We start from the raw sequence: 17,448 nt of genomic DNA on the forward strand, positions 1-17,448 counted from the left end.
TTGGTTGCATGCAACAGCATCTACAATTTTCGAACTAACCAAGTCAACAGCACCAATTGCAAGATAGAAACCTCTTTTCAAACACCTCACGATTGTTAGAATTTCTGTTGCATGGGAGAGGAAGAGGGGTGTGAAGATGCCACACGAAAAGTGAAGGTTACATTACCACCACCTATGATTGAATTGTAAAAATGCTTGGTGCAGCATAGTTTCTTCTGCAGCTAGCTATGCTGTGTGCTATGCCATGCTCCAATTATGACAAATGAAAAAGAAATGAAGAAATTCAGTGACAATGAAATGCCAATTGGCCTACGGTAAGTGTTAAGCATCTCTAAACAGACGACGACAGTTGCTGAAGATACTTCCGTCAATAATGACGCATATAACAGAGTGGATGATCGGCTATCATTTAAAAGTCCTGCTTTTTATTTTGTTGATAATTGACCCCAGTTGGGGAATGGCTTATTATGGCAGTGGATTTTTAACTGTTAAAAAGTTATCGGATTTGTGTAGAACAGAAGACTGCATAGAAGCAAGGATGGCCGGAGATCAAAATCAACGAAGATTAATGGAATTGAAATACAGACTATATGAAAATCCTTATAAATTACGTTTTCAACCGGTGAAGGCAATGCCAAGGTTGTTTTGGCATAAGTTTCCACAAAAACAACAAGAGCAGCCAGCAACAACAACAGTTATGCCAACAGAAGAGCCGACAGAATTTACAGAGGAACCCACAGAAGAGCCCATGGAACCAGAAGTAACTGAACCTACCATACCAGAGACTGAGGCACCACCAACAAAATCACCAACTGAACCTCCAACTCCCCCTCCACCAACTGAACCCGCTACAGAATTACCAACAGAACCTGCAACGGAAATGCCAACAATTGCACCAACCACCACAACCGAAACACCTTTAAAACCTCCACCAACCACATTTACCACCATAATGAAACCACCAGGTTATTTCCCCTTCAACTTGGCCAATAAACTGAAAAATCTCTTGGTGTTCGGTTCACCCTCCAAAGTGAATCTCATACAAAAACATGGCCTGGTCCCTACTACCAAAACCAAAAGTAAAGGATTCCTAAGCCTCTTTGAGGTTATCAAATTTGCCAATACCAAATGTTCTGTAAATATGGGTGATATACGCTCCATGGAGGGCACATGCTATCATGAATTCGAGTGTAAAAACCTAGGAGGTATACCAACGGAAAGATGTGCCGATGGTGCTGGGGTGTGTTGTATTTGTAAGTCAATCATGGCGTGTGTTTTAAAATTCGTTGCCTGAAAGTTTTCCATTGTAGTTCTCACCGGTTGTGGTGATACCACCGATCAATCGGTTGTTTATTTCGAAAGTCCCGATTATCCCCAGCCATTTCAAGAGACCATGATTTGTGTCCTAATTATAAATGTGCGTAAAAATGTCCAGCAGTTACGTTTGGATTTTCTAATGTTTGAGGTGAGTATTGAGACGGGATAGTCTAGAAGCTTCTAATCTGTTTTTTTACAACCGTCTTTTCAGCTAAATCGTCCCACCGATGGTGATTGTGATGAGGATCAATTTGTGGTTTCCGGACAAAATGTAAATTTTGTAGTACCAGTTTTGTGTGGCATTAATACAGGACAGCACAGTGAGTATTCTTTGATTTTCAGAATAGCAGATCTACCCAACAAAAACTTTCACTACCAAATAAGGGGTTTTTAAAGAAAAAATTTCCGATAACAAAATTTTCTATAGAAAAGTTGTTCGATAAAGACATTTTCTAAAATAAATGTTCGATAACAACATTTCCTGTCCAATTTGTTCGATAACAACGTTTTCTATAGAAAAGTTGTCCGAGGACAATATTTTCTATAAATAAGTTGTGCGATAACGCCATTTTCTATAAAAAAAGTTGTTCGATAGAACTATTTTCTATAGAAAAGTTGTCCGATAACAAAATTTTCTATAGAAAAGTTGTCCGATAACAACATTTGCTATAAAAAAGTTGTTCGATAAAAACATTTTCTTTAGAAATGTTGTTGGATAACAACACTTTCTATAAAAAAATTTTCTATAGAAAAGTTTTTCGATAACATCATTTTCTGAGGAAAGGTTTTTCGATAACAGCAATGTCTATGAAAAAGTTGTTCGATAACAGCTTTTTCTATACAAATGTTGCTAGATAAAAAATTTTGTACAAAAATTTCCGCTAAAAACTGCCCTATAAAACAATGCCATGCATGGTGCACCCTAACTAACATTGAATGAAAACCGCTTACACCTGGGAAGTTATAGCGGATTCTAAAAAAACAGCAATGTTCATAGATGAGAAAAATCCAAAGACAATAAAGAAATCGCTGGAGGGATTTCTAAATAAATCGCGGTCAAGGGTCACATTTTAGGTTTATTTTATCGAAATGGGGCTAAAGAAAATTTTGTAGCTGTGAGAATTCTCCAGAGGATTCACAGTTATGACTTGTTCCTGGATTTTACCATTTTTGAGATATAGAAGTTCAGGTCACATTTCTACGTTTTTTTTTTTTTTTTTTTTTTTTTTGTTATGTTTTCACGATTTGCTTGAAACGGTAAGTCTTATGGAAATGTGGCTAGAGAAAATCTAATAGCTGTGAAAATTCTCTTAAAGATTGGTTTTCATAATTTTTTTCCTAGGTTGTACCAGTTTTGAGATATACACATATACATAAGTTTAAATTGGGAAATTGCAGTCATGACTTTGTTTTATAAGGAGACAAAACAGTCAGTAAATTGTCAATATGTGAACTTCTATATCTCAAAAATGGTAATACCTACGAAACCATCATAATGGCCAATCTTGTAGAGAACTTTCACTGCTACAGTACTACCTTTAATCCCATTTCTATAGGACTTGCGGTTTACAAGCAAAATCGTGAAAACCTAAGAAAGCCCTAAAAATGTGAACTTTGACCGCGATTTATTTGGAAATCCCTCCGGCGATTTTTTTGAGTTTTCTCATCTATGAACATCGTAGTTTCAGAAACCGTAAAAACTTCCCAGGTGTAAACACCTTTAATTTAAATTTAGTTAAGACGCGCCGTGAGTATATTTTCGACTGAAAGGGCTGTTATATGGCATAGCACACTCGTCTTCGTCATCTCGTTAAAAGTAACCTCATTTCTATCATCATTCTGCACCAAAGTTGTATTGCTTTACTGGTATAGTAGCCACTTTCCGCCAAGGTCAAGAACTCAATATGGTCGTGCTTTAACAGTCAACTATTGGGTCTTCAGAATTCCTACTACGCTCATTTCCAAGTCCCCTTTGCCTCTGCTGGGAAATTTGGTCTAATTTCACGCATTCGACCAGCAGGTATGTAGTGAACAGCTGCAGCTGTGATGAACTCCCAGAAAATTATGCAGCTACCTTGGATATAGGGGCCAGAGCAGCACTCTAAAGCGGTGATTGTTAAATTCTCTGAAACCGTTTCAATCAACTTCCCTATCGAGGGCAATGATTATCTGGTAACTGGGGACATCAATACATCATTATCTTTGGCATTCCGTCCTAGGCAATGACCAGAGGGGTATAGTAGAGTTGTGCCAAATGAACTATATGGAACTATCTAGATCACTACGCAGTTCCAATGGCCCACATAATTTGTTGGAACAAACTGCGTATACGCAATATTACACGTTAGATTTCATGACGTTACTCATACGTTTTGGAAATAGCACAGTGAACTAGGAACTAGATTACCCAACTCTAGGGTGTAGCACTGGCCAATCAGTCGTTGCTACTGATTGTAGAATAGCCCAATAAGCCCCATCGGTTCCTTGGTGGAAGCCTCTTGTAAGCAAATATGGATTTTGCAGCTGTTGGACACTACTTCGCCAATGTGTTAATATGTTATCGGAACGAAGAGTGCTCATTTGTTTCTATGGAACAATCTTCTGCTATTTATAGAAGACCTTAAGAAGTTTGTTGTGGTTTATAGAAGACCTCAAGGGATTAATATTTATCTCAAGTGAACATCTGTTGCCATGAAACAGTTGTTCTGTTGCCAATAGAAAACCTCAAGAAATTTTATCTAAACTATAGAAGACATCCGTAGGATTAAAGTTGCCCATGAAAGACCTTAAGATGTTTGCTGTTGTCTATAGAAGGCATCAAGAGTTTTTCTGTTCTGTTGTCTATTGAATACCTTAACCCTTGCGCAAAGAATACCTTTAGTAATCTTCTTTTGCCTAAATAAGAGGGTTGCCGTCTATAGAGGAACTATGAGAATCATCCTTGTCTATGGATGACCTAAAGAGGACTTCTGTTGTCTCTAGAAGCCCTTATAAACCCTTTCGTTGTCTGGAAGCCATCACGAGGTCTTCTGTTGTTTGGAGAAGGCCTCAAAAGATCTTTTTTGTCTGCAGAATAGCGCAGAAGGACTTCTGTTATTTCTACATAGCTTCAAAATGTTTTCTGTTACCTATATAGGACTTCAAAAAGTCTTCGATTGTCTATAGAAGACCTATAGAGGTCTTTTGTTGGCAGTAGAGAAGTCTTCTGTAGTATATTGAAGACCTCGAAAAGTGTTTTGTTGTTGTCTGCTTTCTATTGAAGAATTCTTGAGATCTTCTGTTGTCTTCCGCTATCTATAGAAGATATTAACAAGTCTTCAGTTGTCCACGAAACACTTTTGAGATCTTCTGTTATCTTTGAAAGACCTCTTCTGATGTCTCAGAGACTCTTCAAGAGGACTCCAATTATCTGTAGAATACCTCCAGATGAATTGTGTTGTCTCTAGAAGACCTAGTAAAGACTTATGTTGTCTAAAAATACCTCACAGTGTCTTCTGTTTTCTATAGAAGACCCCTCGAAGACTTATGGTGTCTATGAAAGAACCCCAGGAATCTTCTGATGCCTATACAAGACATCAAAAAGGCTTTTGTTGTCCATGAAAGGCCGTTTGAGGTCTTGTTACAGAATTTTTTGTCGTCCACAAAAGACCTTTAAGGGGTTACCCCTACTTGTATACCACAAAAAATTTCAAGTAGATCGGAGCAAAATTGGCTGAGATATGACCGTTCAAATTGAAGAATCCGTTGAGTTTTATGTCTAGAGGCTCAACTTAATACGCGTTTTTCTCGAAACCCTTTTTTTGTAAAAGCGTTTTGCGGTGCCAACGATAGCTCGAAAACGAATTGACCGATCTTCATATGGTTTGGTGAGCTTATTATATACATAAAAAGCTTGTCTTTAAGCGAGACAGATTTTTTCTAAAAATTTTGTTTAAAATCGATTTTTTTAAAATTTTGTTAGCTTAAAGACAAGATCATTAGGTTCTTAAAACGCCGACAAAAATATACGAATATCGGCCCATCCGTTTTCGAGCTATCGTTGGCACAGCAAAACGCTTTTACAAAAAAGGGTTTGGCAGGTAGCCATTTACCACAAAACTATGCAACATTTTTCAACAACAAAAATTCCAGAAGTAGTTTAAGATGTGTTCTTGCAGGAGGAAAAAACATCTACCTAAAAATATGTGTAGTTTCTTTGAAAAAAAATCATGAAAAATGGTTTTTTGGTCTGCACAACTAGGGGTAACCCCTTAAGATCTTATGTTGTCTGCTGTCTGTAGAAAATATTAACAAGTCTCATGTTGTTCTATTCTGTAGTCCACGAAAGACTTTTGGGGTCTTCTGCTTTTAATAAAAGACCTTCTAATGGCCTTCTAATCTTTCAGAATGACTTCAAGAAGACGCATGTTGTCTCCAGAAGACTTCAAGAGGACTTGTGTTGTCTCTAGAATAACTCATGAATACTTATGTTTTCTAAAAAATACGTCACTGTGCCATCTGTTGTCTATAGAAGAGCCTTTGAAGGCTTCTGTTGTATATGAAAGAACCCAAAAAGTTTTCTGCTGTCTAACGAAGACCGAAGACATCAAGAAGCTTTCTGTTGCACATGAAAGACTGTTTGAGGTCTTCTTGTCTATGAAAGCCTCCAAGAGGTCTTCTAACATCTCAAGCCAACATCAAGAGAACTCCTGTAGTGTGATTCTCTAACTCATTTGTTCAGTTAGCGACAAAAATCGGTCTCTAGTTAGAGAATCACAATACTGATGTCTCTAGATGACCTACAGAGGAACTATGTTCTCTGTAGAAGACCTCATGAAGTCTTCTGGTTTCTATAGAATAACCCAAGAAATATTGTACTGTCTATAGAAAACATCAAGAAGCTTTCTGCTGTCCACGAAATACCTCTTGAGGTCTTCTGTTGTCTAACAAATGCCTCAATGTGTATTCTGCTTTCTACGGAGGACCTCTTGTGGCCTTCTGTTATTTATTAAGGCCTCGACACATAAGAAGAATGGCATTCTTGCTGAAGTCATATCTGATAAAATACTAAAGATCAAGTTCGACCTAATAAAAAGATTTCAGAATCAGATTTGAATTAGGTCGAACTTGGTCTTTAGTCATTTACCAGATATGACTTAAGCAAGAATGCCATGATTCTTATGTGTCGAGACCTTTAAAGAACCCCAGAGGTCTTCTGTTGCTTAAAAGACAGCCAGAGATATCGTTGGTTTCTCTGGAAGACCGAAAAAATCTTTTGTTATCCCTGAAAGACCTCAAGAGCCCTTCCAATTACTCAGGACAACTTTTATAGAACTCCTGTTGACTCTAGATGACCTCAATAGGATTTGTGTTATCGCTAAAAGACTTCCTGAAGTTTTATAATTTCTCTAGAAGATTCCAAGAGGTCTTTTGATGGCTATAAAATAACTCAATGTGTCTTCTGCTGTTTATAGAAGACCACTTGAGGTATTCTATTGTCTCTCAAAGACTTCTGTGGTCTGATGTTGTCCACAAAAGACTTTTGACGTCTTCTGGTTTCTGTAGAAGGTTTCCTGCTGTCAATAAAATACTTCAAACTGCTTCTGCTTTCTATATAACATCAACAAGTCTTTTGAAATTATTTAAAGGCATCTTGATGTTGTCTAGGTTCTCTCTAAAAGAGCCCAAATAATTTTGTTTCTTAAGAAGGCCCCAACAGTTCATCTGTTTTATATATAAAATACCTCTTGTATTGGTTTGGTGACTATAGACGACCTTAAGAAATCTTCTGTTGCCCAGGAAAGATTTCTTGAGGTCTTCTAATGTCCTCAAAAGGTATTCCTGTTGCTCTACAAGACCGCAAGAGGACTTTTCTTGTATATATGTATGTGCATTCAGCTTTCTATAGAAGACTTCAACAATCTTCTGTTGTCCATGAACAACTTTTTGAGGTCTTATGTTGTCTATAAAAGGCCTCAACATGCCTTCTGCTGCATAAAGATGACCTCTTGAGGTCTACTGTTGTCTATAAAATACCTCAATGTTTCTTTTGTTGTCTACAGAACAACTCTTGAGGTCTTCTGTTGTCTCTCTTGGGGTCTTCTGATGTCTATTAACAACATCATGTATTCTTCTGTTGTCTTGAAAGACGTCAAGAGGTCGTCTGGTTCTCTAGAAGACCTCCCAGTTTTGTTCTGTTGTCTATGAAAGTCCTCTGGGCGTCTTCTGCTGTCTATAGAAGACATCAAGAAGCCTTCTGTTATCCACAGAAGATAGCTGGAGGTCGTGTTGTCTATAAAAAACAGTCTCAAGAGGTCTGGTTTCTCTGGAAGACTCCAAGAGGTCTTCTGTTGTTTATGAAAGGCCTAAGAGATTGTTTGTCTCTCAGAGACCTCTAGAATACTTGTGTTGTCTATAGAAGACCTCACGAGAACTTCAGTGATCTCTATTGTCCACGAAAACCCTTTTGAAGTATTCTGGCTTCTCTGAAAGGCTCCTCGAATTCCTCGGTTTTCTGTAAAAGACCTCAATGTGTCTCTTGGTGACTAGAAAAGACATCAAGGAGACTTTTGTTGTCCAGGAAAAGCCTCTTAAAGTCTACAGTTGCCTATGCAAGACCTTTAGAGATCTTCTATTGTGTCTAAGAGATCTGAAGACGACTCTCTAGAAGACCACATGAGGACATCTTTTGTCTCCCTATGAAAGACCTCATGAGTTCTTCTGGTATCTCTAAAAAAACCCAAAATAGTCTTCTGTCGTTTATAAAAGACCTCTTAAAAACTTCTGTTGTCTATAAAAGATTTCAAAAGGTATCCTACTTGCTCTAGAAGACCCCCAGTAGCCATTTGTTATCTGTAAAAGACCCCAATATGTCTTCGGCTGAATATAATGTTGTCCTTATAGAAAACCTCTTGAGATCTTCTGATTTCCCTAGAAGACCCCAATAGGTATTTTGGTTTCTTTCAAAAGACCAGTAGTGGGATTCTCTAACGCATTTTTTGGTTACCGACAAAATTCGGCAAATTTAAAACTCAAAATTATGAATGAAAAGTACCAATAATACTTGATAACTGTTGTTTATTTTTTCGCTAACTTACCGACAAATTTCGTTAATTACCTAAATTTTAAGCATTTTAATTTTACCGATTTTTGTGGGTAACCAAAAAATGCGTTAGAGAATCCCACTACAGCTGTGGTCTTCTATTGTTTATGAAAGACTTTAAGAGGTCTTTTGTTTTCTCTCCAATAAGTTTTCTACTTTTAATATAAGACCTTAATAGGGGTTCTATTGTCTCTAGGAGTCCTCAGGTAGTAGTTTGTTGTCTTCAGAATGTCTCAAAAGGTTTTTTGTGTTCCATAGAGGACCTCAATAGATCTTCTGTTGTCTATAGCAAATCTCTGTTGTCCACAAAAGGCCTCAAGATGTCTTTTGTTGCCCATAGAAGACGTCGAGACCATTGATAGACTTTCCAGTGCCATAGAAAAGCTCTAAGCAGAAAGTTAAAGCTGTGGGAAAATGAAAACAGTTATTGATAGCCACATACAAGGCCATCGATCGCCCTGTCATTCATCCCATTTCAACTTCTTGAATAGCGTACATGTACAGACGGTATTCGATGTCTTAAATTGTTAAAGATACAGCAAAGTCTCTTAGCAACATCCTCCACGAATTTCGAATAGTACAAGCTCTTTCCATTTTCATCTCGTAAAGCGAAATATTACTCCCGGTACTCTAAGGAAAGAATTCTGTCAATGTCATTTTACTTGGATAGTCACGAGACTTCCCTCATATCAATGAGTTGACCCCGATTCACGTTAGCTCAAAAATATGGGAGCTATTTTCCTTAAACACCACTTCTACGGAAGAAAGTACCGGTCGCATTTATTGTCATCTTCGGATAAAAATTGGGTAAGATCATTTTTTGGGCCAAAGGACGACCCATATTTATTCTGAAAGGAATTGGTTCAGCTTTGGATATAGCTCCCGTATGATTTCATGAATTTGATAACCAAACTCGAAAATTCTGTCCAATTTTGATGATATTAGCAAAATAAGACAAAATTCGGGCTAGGAATAAGTTTGTCAAATAAACATAGTTTCATCCGATATTATATGTTTTACATATTTATTTAGCGTAGTGTAGGGTAACATATAGTTGGCCCCGCCCGAATTTGATCCTTTCCTATTTTAATTATTTTCTTCTTAATTTTATATTTAGTTTATGTCCATGTTGGCCATTCTCCCGATCGCAAAGTGTATTTGTCGATATTTGCCAAGGTACCCACAGGATCAAGGACCTTCAATTTAAAAATAACACAGGTATTATTCCTTCAAAACAAAATGTAAATAACAAATTGCTTCTGGAATCTTTCCTTTACAGTTAGAAGACAATTTGGCGCCCGATGGCTGCTTGCAATACTACACCGATATGGAGGGTATAGTTAAGTCCTTTAACTATGACATCGAGGGCACGGTGGTGGACAATAAATTGGCCACATATTTGGTAAGTCAAAATAATGTTTCGTTAAAAGTTTCCAAAACTATTTTCCCATATATTCTTACAGAATAATATGAATTATGTCATTTGCTTGGAACGTGACAAAAACACCTGCAGCGTGAATTATGTTATGGAACAAATTGGCAGCAGTTCTGAACAATTGGATTTTCAAATAATTAACAAAAATGAAGGTATCATCAGAATGAAATTTCTCACGATAAGATAAGCTTACAAAAGTTTTCTTTTTTATTTTTAATTTTTGTTGCAGATGAAAATGATTTAGTGCCCGATGGCCAAGCTGGTGCTGGCATTTTCAATTGTCCCGATGATTTTTTGGCCATCAATCAGGTGCGCCTGTGCGGTGAACGTTTTAACGATGGCTCCACAAATGAAGATTTCACCGTAAATGCACCAGTTCGAGATGTCTCAGCGGGACCAATTATTTTGCCCTTTCGCAGCAATGACGAATATGTGGGACGTGGTTTTCGCTTGTCATACCGCCAGGAATCATGTGTATAAAATGCAAAACCGTTACTTTAAGGCACTATGCAACATCAAAAATAACAGCAACATCGACTCTCTTTTGAGATATCAAAAAACAAGAAAAAAAATTGTTGCAAATTTGCATTAAATTTGTTTATGGTCATTGTTTGGTGTTTGATTTTTGGTTTGGTTTCTTCTCCTTTTCTTTGTTTTTGTTTTGGAACTATTGTGGAGGTTCTCCTCACTTGTTCCAGTTACGCCAAATTTAACATTTCATTAGTACCCTGGGAATAACAGCATATGTATAGAGCATTGGCTATGGCTGAAACTAATGCAACATGCATTTCATTTGCTCCATAGACCCTCTGTAAGTAAGTCTTCCAAAAACATTTCATTTTTGTGGCTGTCTGTCTGTTGCTTTGATTCCCATGTAAATACCTTTTTGTGAATTCACATTTGAGGGTTGGATAATAGGGAAAACGAAGAAGACGAAGATAAAGTTAGGCAAATGCATGACCGAATCCACAACACAGACTGTTGATATTATTCCTACTTTGTCGCCTATTGATGTCGTCGTTGCTTTGATTTCCATCATCATCATCACCACCTCCGCCGCAGTCATCAGACGAACCACATCCATATCATAGTCATCATCAACGGTTTGCTTTGAAAATACGACCATAACAAAGCGCCACCCACATGTCATGGTAATGTCGCCTGCAAAGACTACATCGATAATGTTGTCTTTGGTGGTGTGTTCTTCTACTCCTTTTTGCAGTGTTACGGTTTTCCAAGAGGAGCCGAAACCCGAAAAAGGAATGAAATGTGCCGTTCACAAATGGTACCAACGTCGTCACCACCCAATTTTTGTGGTTTTTCTGAATTTTGGTTAATTTTAAATTCGTTGTATTCGGCAACTTAATTTCCTGCAGTACCGTTAGACAGTGGAGCGGAATGGAAAAGCAATGCAATGTTCTTTCCTAAAAAAAAAATATTAAAAAACAAAGTATTCCCATAAACCTTTGCAAAGGTTCCTTGAGAGACTTCACTCGTATTAATAAGTGTATTCCGATCCTGTTAAATACAATTCATCTCATTTTTTTGTTCTAAAAATCTTTAAAAAAATGCACGTTTATGAATCTCTTTGGTTTATTGACGTCTTTGGTTTGTTCTAAAAATTTCTAAAACAATCCACGTTTATTAACATCTTTGGTTTGTTCTAAAAATCTTTAAAAAATCCACTTTTATTGACCTCTTTGGTTTGTCCTAAAAATGTTTAAAAATCCACGTTTATTGGCCTCTTTGGTTTGTTCTAAAAATTTCTAAAACAATCCACGTTTATTAACATCTTTGGTTTGTTCTAAAAATCTTTAAAAAATCCACGTTTACTGACATCTTTGGTTTGTTCTAAAAATCTTTAAAAAATCCAGACCTATTCACCTCTTTGGGTTGTTCTAAAAATCTTTAAAAAATCCTCAAAAAATCCAAATTTATTGACCTCTTTGATTTGTTCTAAAAATCTTTAAAAAATCCGCATTTATTGACCTCTTTGGGTTGTTCTAAAAATCTTTAAAAAATCCACGTTTATTGACCTCTTTGGTTTGTTCCAAAAATCTTTAAAAAAAATCCACGTTTATTGACCTCTTTGGTTTGTTCTAAAAATCTTAAAAAAAACCACGTTTACTGGCCTCTTTGGTTTGTTCTAAAAATCTTTAAAAAATCCACGTTTATTGACCTCTTTGGTTTGTTCTAAAAATCTTGAAACATTTCACGTTTATTGACCTCTTTGGTTTGTTCTAAAAATCTTGAAACATTTCACGTTTATTGACCTCTTTGGTTTGTTCTAAAAATCTTAAAAAACACGTTTATTTACCTCTTTGGTTTGTTCTACAAATATTTAAAAAATCCACGTTTATTAACCTCTTTGATCTGTTCTAAAAATCTTTAAAAAATCCACGTTTATTGACCTCTTTGGTTTCTTCTAAAAATCTTTAAAAAATCTACGTTTACTGACCTCTTTGGTTTGTTCTAAAAGTCTTTAAAAAATCCACGTTTATTGACCTCTTTGTTTTGTTCTAAAAATCTTGAAACATTTCACGTTTATTGACCTCTTTGGTTTGTTCTAAATATCTTTAAAAAATCCACGTTTATTGACCTCTTTGGTTTGTTCTAAACATCTTTAAAAAATCCACGTTTATTGACCTCTTTGGTTTGTTCTAAAAATCTTTAAAAAATCCACGTTTATTGACCTCTTTGGTTTGTTCTAAAAATCTTTAAAAAATCCACGTTTATTGACCTCTTTGGTTTGTTCTAAAAATCTTTAAAAAATCCACGTTTATTGACCTCTTTGGTTTGTTCTAAAAATCTTTAAAAAATCCACGTTTATTGACCTCTTTGGTTTGTTCTAAAAATCTTTAAAAAATCCACGTTTATTGACCTCTTTGGTTTGTTCTAAAAATCTTTAAAAAATCCACGTTTATTGACCTCTTTGGTTTGTTCTAAAAATCTTTAAAAAATCCACGTTTATTGACCTCTTTGGTTTGTTCTAAAAATCTTAAAAAACACGTTTATTTACCTCTTTGGTTTGTTCTACAAATATTTAAAAAATCCACGTTTATTAACCTCTTTGATCTGTTCTAAAAATCTTTAAAAAATCCACGTTTATTGACCTCTTTGGTTTCTTCTAAAAATCTTTAAAAAATCTACGTTTACTGACCTCTTTGGTTTGTTCTAAAAGTCTTTAAAAAATCCACGTTTATTGACCTCTTTGTTTTGTTCTAAAAATCTTGAAACATTTCACGTTTATTGACCTCTTTGGTTTGTTCTAAATATCTTTAAAAAATCCACGTTTATTGACCTCTTTGGTTTGTTCTAAACATCTTTAAAAAATCCACGTTTATTGACCTCTTTGGTTTGTTCTAAAAATCTTTAAAAAATCCACGTTTATTGACCTCTTTGGTTTGTTCTAAAAATCTTTAAAAAATCCACGTTTATTGACCTCTTTGGTTTGTTCTAAAAATCTTTAAAAAATCCACGTTTATTGACCTCTTTGGTTTGTTCTAAAAATCTTTAAAAAATCCACGTTTATTGACCTCTTTGGTTTGTTCTAAAAATCTTTAAAAAATCCACGTTTATTGACCTCTTTGGTTTGTTCTAAAAATCTTTAAAAAATCCACGTTTATTGACCTCTTTGGTTTGTTCTAAAAATCTTTAAAAAATCCACGTTTATTGACCTCTTTGGTTTGTTCTAAAAATCTTTAAAAAATCCACGTTTATTGACCTCTTTGGTTTGTTCTAAAAATCTTTAAAAAATCCACGTTTATTGACCTCTTTGGTTTGTTCTAAAAATCTTTAAAAAATCCACGTTTATTGACCTCTTTGGTTTGTTCTAAAAATCTTTAAAAAATCCACGTTTATTGACCTCTTTGGTTTGTTCTAAAAATCTTTAAAAAATCCACGTTTATTGACCTCTTTGGTTTGTTCTAAAAATCCTTAAAAAATTCACGTTTGTTGACATCTTTGGTTTGCTCTAGAAATCTTTAAAAAATCCACGTTTATTGACCTCTTTGGTTTGTTCTAAAAATCTTTAAAAAATCCACGTTTATTGCCCTCTTTGGTTTGCTCTAAAAATCTTAAAAATCCACGTTTATTGACGTCTTTGGTTTATTCTAAAATCTTTAAAAAATCCACGTTTATTTGCCTCTTTGTTTTGTTCTAAAATTTTTTAAAAAAATCCAAGTTTTTGACCACTTTGGTTGCTTCTAAAATCTTTATAAAAAATCCACGTTTTATAGCCTCTTTGGTTGTTCCTAAATCAATTTTACAATTTCTTGTGTTCCGATAGGCATACTAACCACTGCTACGAGTTTTGTCCTTTCACTGTCCCACTGTTCCCTCCCAAAGTTAGATTTAAATACAATCTACAAGAAACAGCAATCCCCACAAATAAATAGGAAACCCGAATGAAGTTCGTAGGTTCAACTCAAAAACAAATGTTGTTTTTGTCTTTTTGCCAATTTTGTTTATTTATTATTCCCATTTCGATTGACAGGTTTGTCGCCCTGTTTTCTTACCGGGGTTGTCTGTCATAGGTTTAATTTTTGAGTTTTGTCAACATTATTGACGCTATGTGATGGAAGTTGTTGTCTCCTTTTGTTGTATCTATGACGAAATTTATTTCATTACACTATTATTTTACCGTACACCTCAATCGGTTTGTTTAGGACCAGTCGATGATTAATATGAGTTCAGATTCTCAGAATTATTCTGAATTCTAAGGATAGGTTGATTATTGTTGATTTGGATTAAAATGTGTAAATAAGTACTGATTAGGATACCTACAAGGTTAGTTTTATTTCGTCACCATAAATGCCCGAAGACGTAACTGACATGAAAATCGATATTCGTTTTTTGACGTAATCTGATACATAAAGCTAAGACACATGCTCTGGCTAAATTTCAAGCTTCTACGTTCAAAAACAACGATGTTATTCAAGAAATGGCATTTCGTAAAATGGGATAATATTGCAGATTTTGTTGTAATGGAGGATCTCAAAACTAAGCACTTCAGAGGTTTTGGTTTCACTACTAATTCCCCTTCGCATATGATCGATAATATCCCATATACTCGCCTTCATAAGATTAATCTATATATATAAAAGAGTAGTGAGGTGAGTGACTGACTGACTGATTGACTGACTGATTCATCAGCGCCCAGACGAAACCGCTGAAGATAGAAAGTTGAAATTTTGGGTGTAGGTTGCTGTTGGTGTGTAGGGGTGAGATAAGGCTGGGTTTTTGGAAATTCGACCTAGAAGTGTACGAAAAGTACTAAAAGGTACTAAATATGGTACCCTTTGTATTAGGCAAACGGTAAGAGCTAGAATTCTGAAATTTGGAATGAGGGTAACTGATGGAGAGCTAGAAAGATGTACCAAAGGGTTTTTGGAATTTCGAACTACAAGGGTACGAAAAGTACTAAATGGTACTAAATTTAGTACAATTTTGATTTGGGTGAACGGATTGAGCTGGAATAATGACATTTAGAACGAGGGTCACTGATGAAGAGTAACAATGAAAGGTTTTTGTAAATTCGAACTATAAGGGTACGAAAAGTACTAAATGGTACTAAATTTAGTACAACTCGGATTTGGGTGAACGGATGGAGCTAGAATCCTAAAATTTGAAATTAGGGTCACTGGTGGAGAGTAACAAAGAAAGGTTTTTGGAAATTCGAACCATAAGTTCACGAAAAGTACTAAATGGTACTAAATTTAGTACAATTCGGATTTGGGTGAACGGATTGAGCTGGAATACAGACATTTGGAATGAGGGTCACTGATGAAGAGTAACAATGAAAGGTTTTTGCAAATTCGAATTACAAGGGTACGAAAAGTACTAAATGGTACTAAATTTAGTACAATTTGGATTTGGGTGAACGGATTGAGCTGGAATACAGACATTTGGAATGAGGGTCACTGATGAAGAGTACCAATGAAAGGTTTTTGTAAATTCGAACTATAAGGGTACGAAAAGTACTAAATGGTACTAAATTTAGTACAATTTGGATTTGGGTGAACGGATATAGCTGGAATCCTGAATTTGGAATGAGGATCTCTGATGAAGAGTAAAAATGAAAGGTTTTTGGAAATTCGAATTACAGGGGTACGAAAAGTACTAAATGGTACTAAATTTAGTACAATTTGGATTTGGGTGCACGGATTGAGCTGGAATGCAGACATTTGGAATGAGGGTCACTGATGAAAAGTAACAATGAAAGGTTTTTGTAAATTCGAACTATAAGGGTACGAAAAGTACTAAATGGTACTAAATTTAGTACAATTTGGATTTGGGTGAACGGATAGAGCTGGAATGCAGACATTTGGAATGAGGGTCACTGATGAAGAGTAACAATGAAAGGTTTTTGTAAATTCGAACTATAAGGGTACGAAAAGTACTAAATTTAGTACAATTTGGATTTGGGTGAACGGGTGACACTAGAATCCTGAAATTTGAAATTAGGGTCACTGGTGTAGAGTAACAAAGAAAGGTTTTTGGAGACTTGAACTATAAGTGCACGGAAAGTTCTAAATGGTACTAAATTTAGTACAATTTGGATTTGGGTGAAAGGATTGAGCTGGAATCCTGAAATTTGTAGTGAGGGACACTGATGGAGAGTAGCAAAGAAAGGTTTTTGTAAATTCGAACCATAAGTGCACGAAAAGTACTAAATGGTACTAAATTTAGTACAATTCGGATTTGGGTGAACGCATAGAGCTGGAATCCTGAAATTTGGAATGAGGATCACTGATGAAGAGTAAAAATGAAAGGTTTTTGAAATTCGAACTATAATATACGAAAAGTACTAAATTTAGTACAATTTTGATTTGGGTGAACGGATTGAGCTGGAATACAGACATTTTGAATGAGGGTCACTGATGAAGAGTAATAATGAAAGGTTTTTGTAAATACGAAAAGTATTAAATGGTACTAAATTTAGTACAATTTGGATTTGGGTGAACGGATGGAGCTGGAATCCTGAAATTTGTAATGAGGGTCGCTGATGGAGAGTAACAAAGAAAGGTTTTTAGAAATTTGAACTATAAGTGCACGAAAGGTACTAAGTGGTACTAAATTTAGTACAATTTGGATTTGGGTGAACGAATAGAGCTGGAATCCTGAAATTTGGAATGAAGGTCACCGATGGAGAGTAAAAAAGAAAGGTTTTTGGAAATACGAATTAAAAGTATACGAAAAATACTAAATGGTACTAAATATAGTACAATTTGGATATTATGGGTTAACGAATAGGGCCGGAATCTTGAAATTTGGAATGGGGGTCACTGATGAAGAGTAAGAAAGATGTACCAAAGGTCGAAAAGTCCTAAATGGTAGTGAGTTTAGTATGATATGGATTTGAAGAGCTGGAATCCGGAATTAAGATTACTTTTGGAATATAGAATTGAGATATGGAGGTAGTACTAAATGGTACGACATTCGCTATAATTTGTATTTGCGTGAACTGATTATTGTTGGAGTGTAGGATTGAGGTAGTTTTGGAAATTCGTACTTATGGAAAAGTGCTAAATGGAACTACGTTGGCTATAATTTGGGTTTAGGTGAACGGATAGAGCTGAGATATGAAAGTACATTTTGGAAAATCGTGTACGAA

The 17,448-nt window shown here is 35.5% G+C and overlaps 1 protein-coding gene across 1 annotated transcript; it reads left to right on the plus strand.

Moving 5' to 3' along the window:
- The first annotated feature begins 682 nt into the window (after positions 1 to 682).
- Positions 683 to 10,351, plus strand: LOC141390629 (uncharacterized). The gene is made up of 7 exons (XM_073963575.1): positions 683 to 1,253; positions 1,311 to 1,465; positions 1,529 to 1,637; positions 9,516 to 9,616; positions 9,678 to 9,800; positions 9,862 to 9,985; positions 10,063 to 10,351. Exons 1-7 carry the CDS (start codon positions 698 to 700, stop codon positions 10,311 to 10,313), a joined length of 1,419 nt encoding a protein of 472 aa, XP_073819676.1. The 5' UTR covers positions 683 to 697; the 3' UTR covers positions 10,314 to 10,351.
- The last annotated feature ends 7,097 nt before the right edge of the window (positions 10,352 to 17,448 follow it).

This window comes from Musca autumnalis, unplaced genomic scaffold (genome assembly GCF_047663935.1).
Source record: "Musca autumnalis isolate F117 unplaced genomic scaffold, ASM4766393v1 scaffold_1, whole genome shotgun sequence".
Lineage (NCBI taxonomy): Eukaryota > Metazoa > Arthropoda > Insecta > Diptera > Muscidae > Musca > Musca autumnalis.

Coding starts and splice junctions, on each gene's coding strand:
- LOC141390629 (XM_073963575.1), top strand. CDS start 698: ATGCCAACAGAAGAGCCGACAGAATTTACAGAGGAACCCACAGAAGAG. Junction 1,466..1,528: donor TGGATTTTCTAATGTTTGAG/GTGAGTATTGAG, acceptor CCGTCTTTTCAG/CTAAATCGTCCCACCGATGG. Junction 9,617..9,677: donor TCAATTTAAAAATAACACAG/GTATTATTCCTT, acceptor TTTCCTTTACAG/TTAGAAGACAATTTGGCGCC.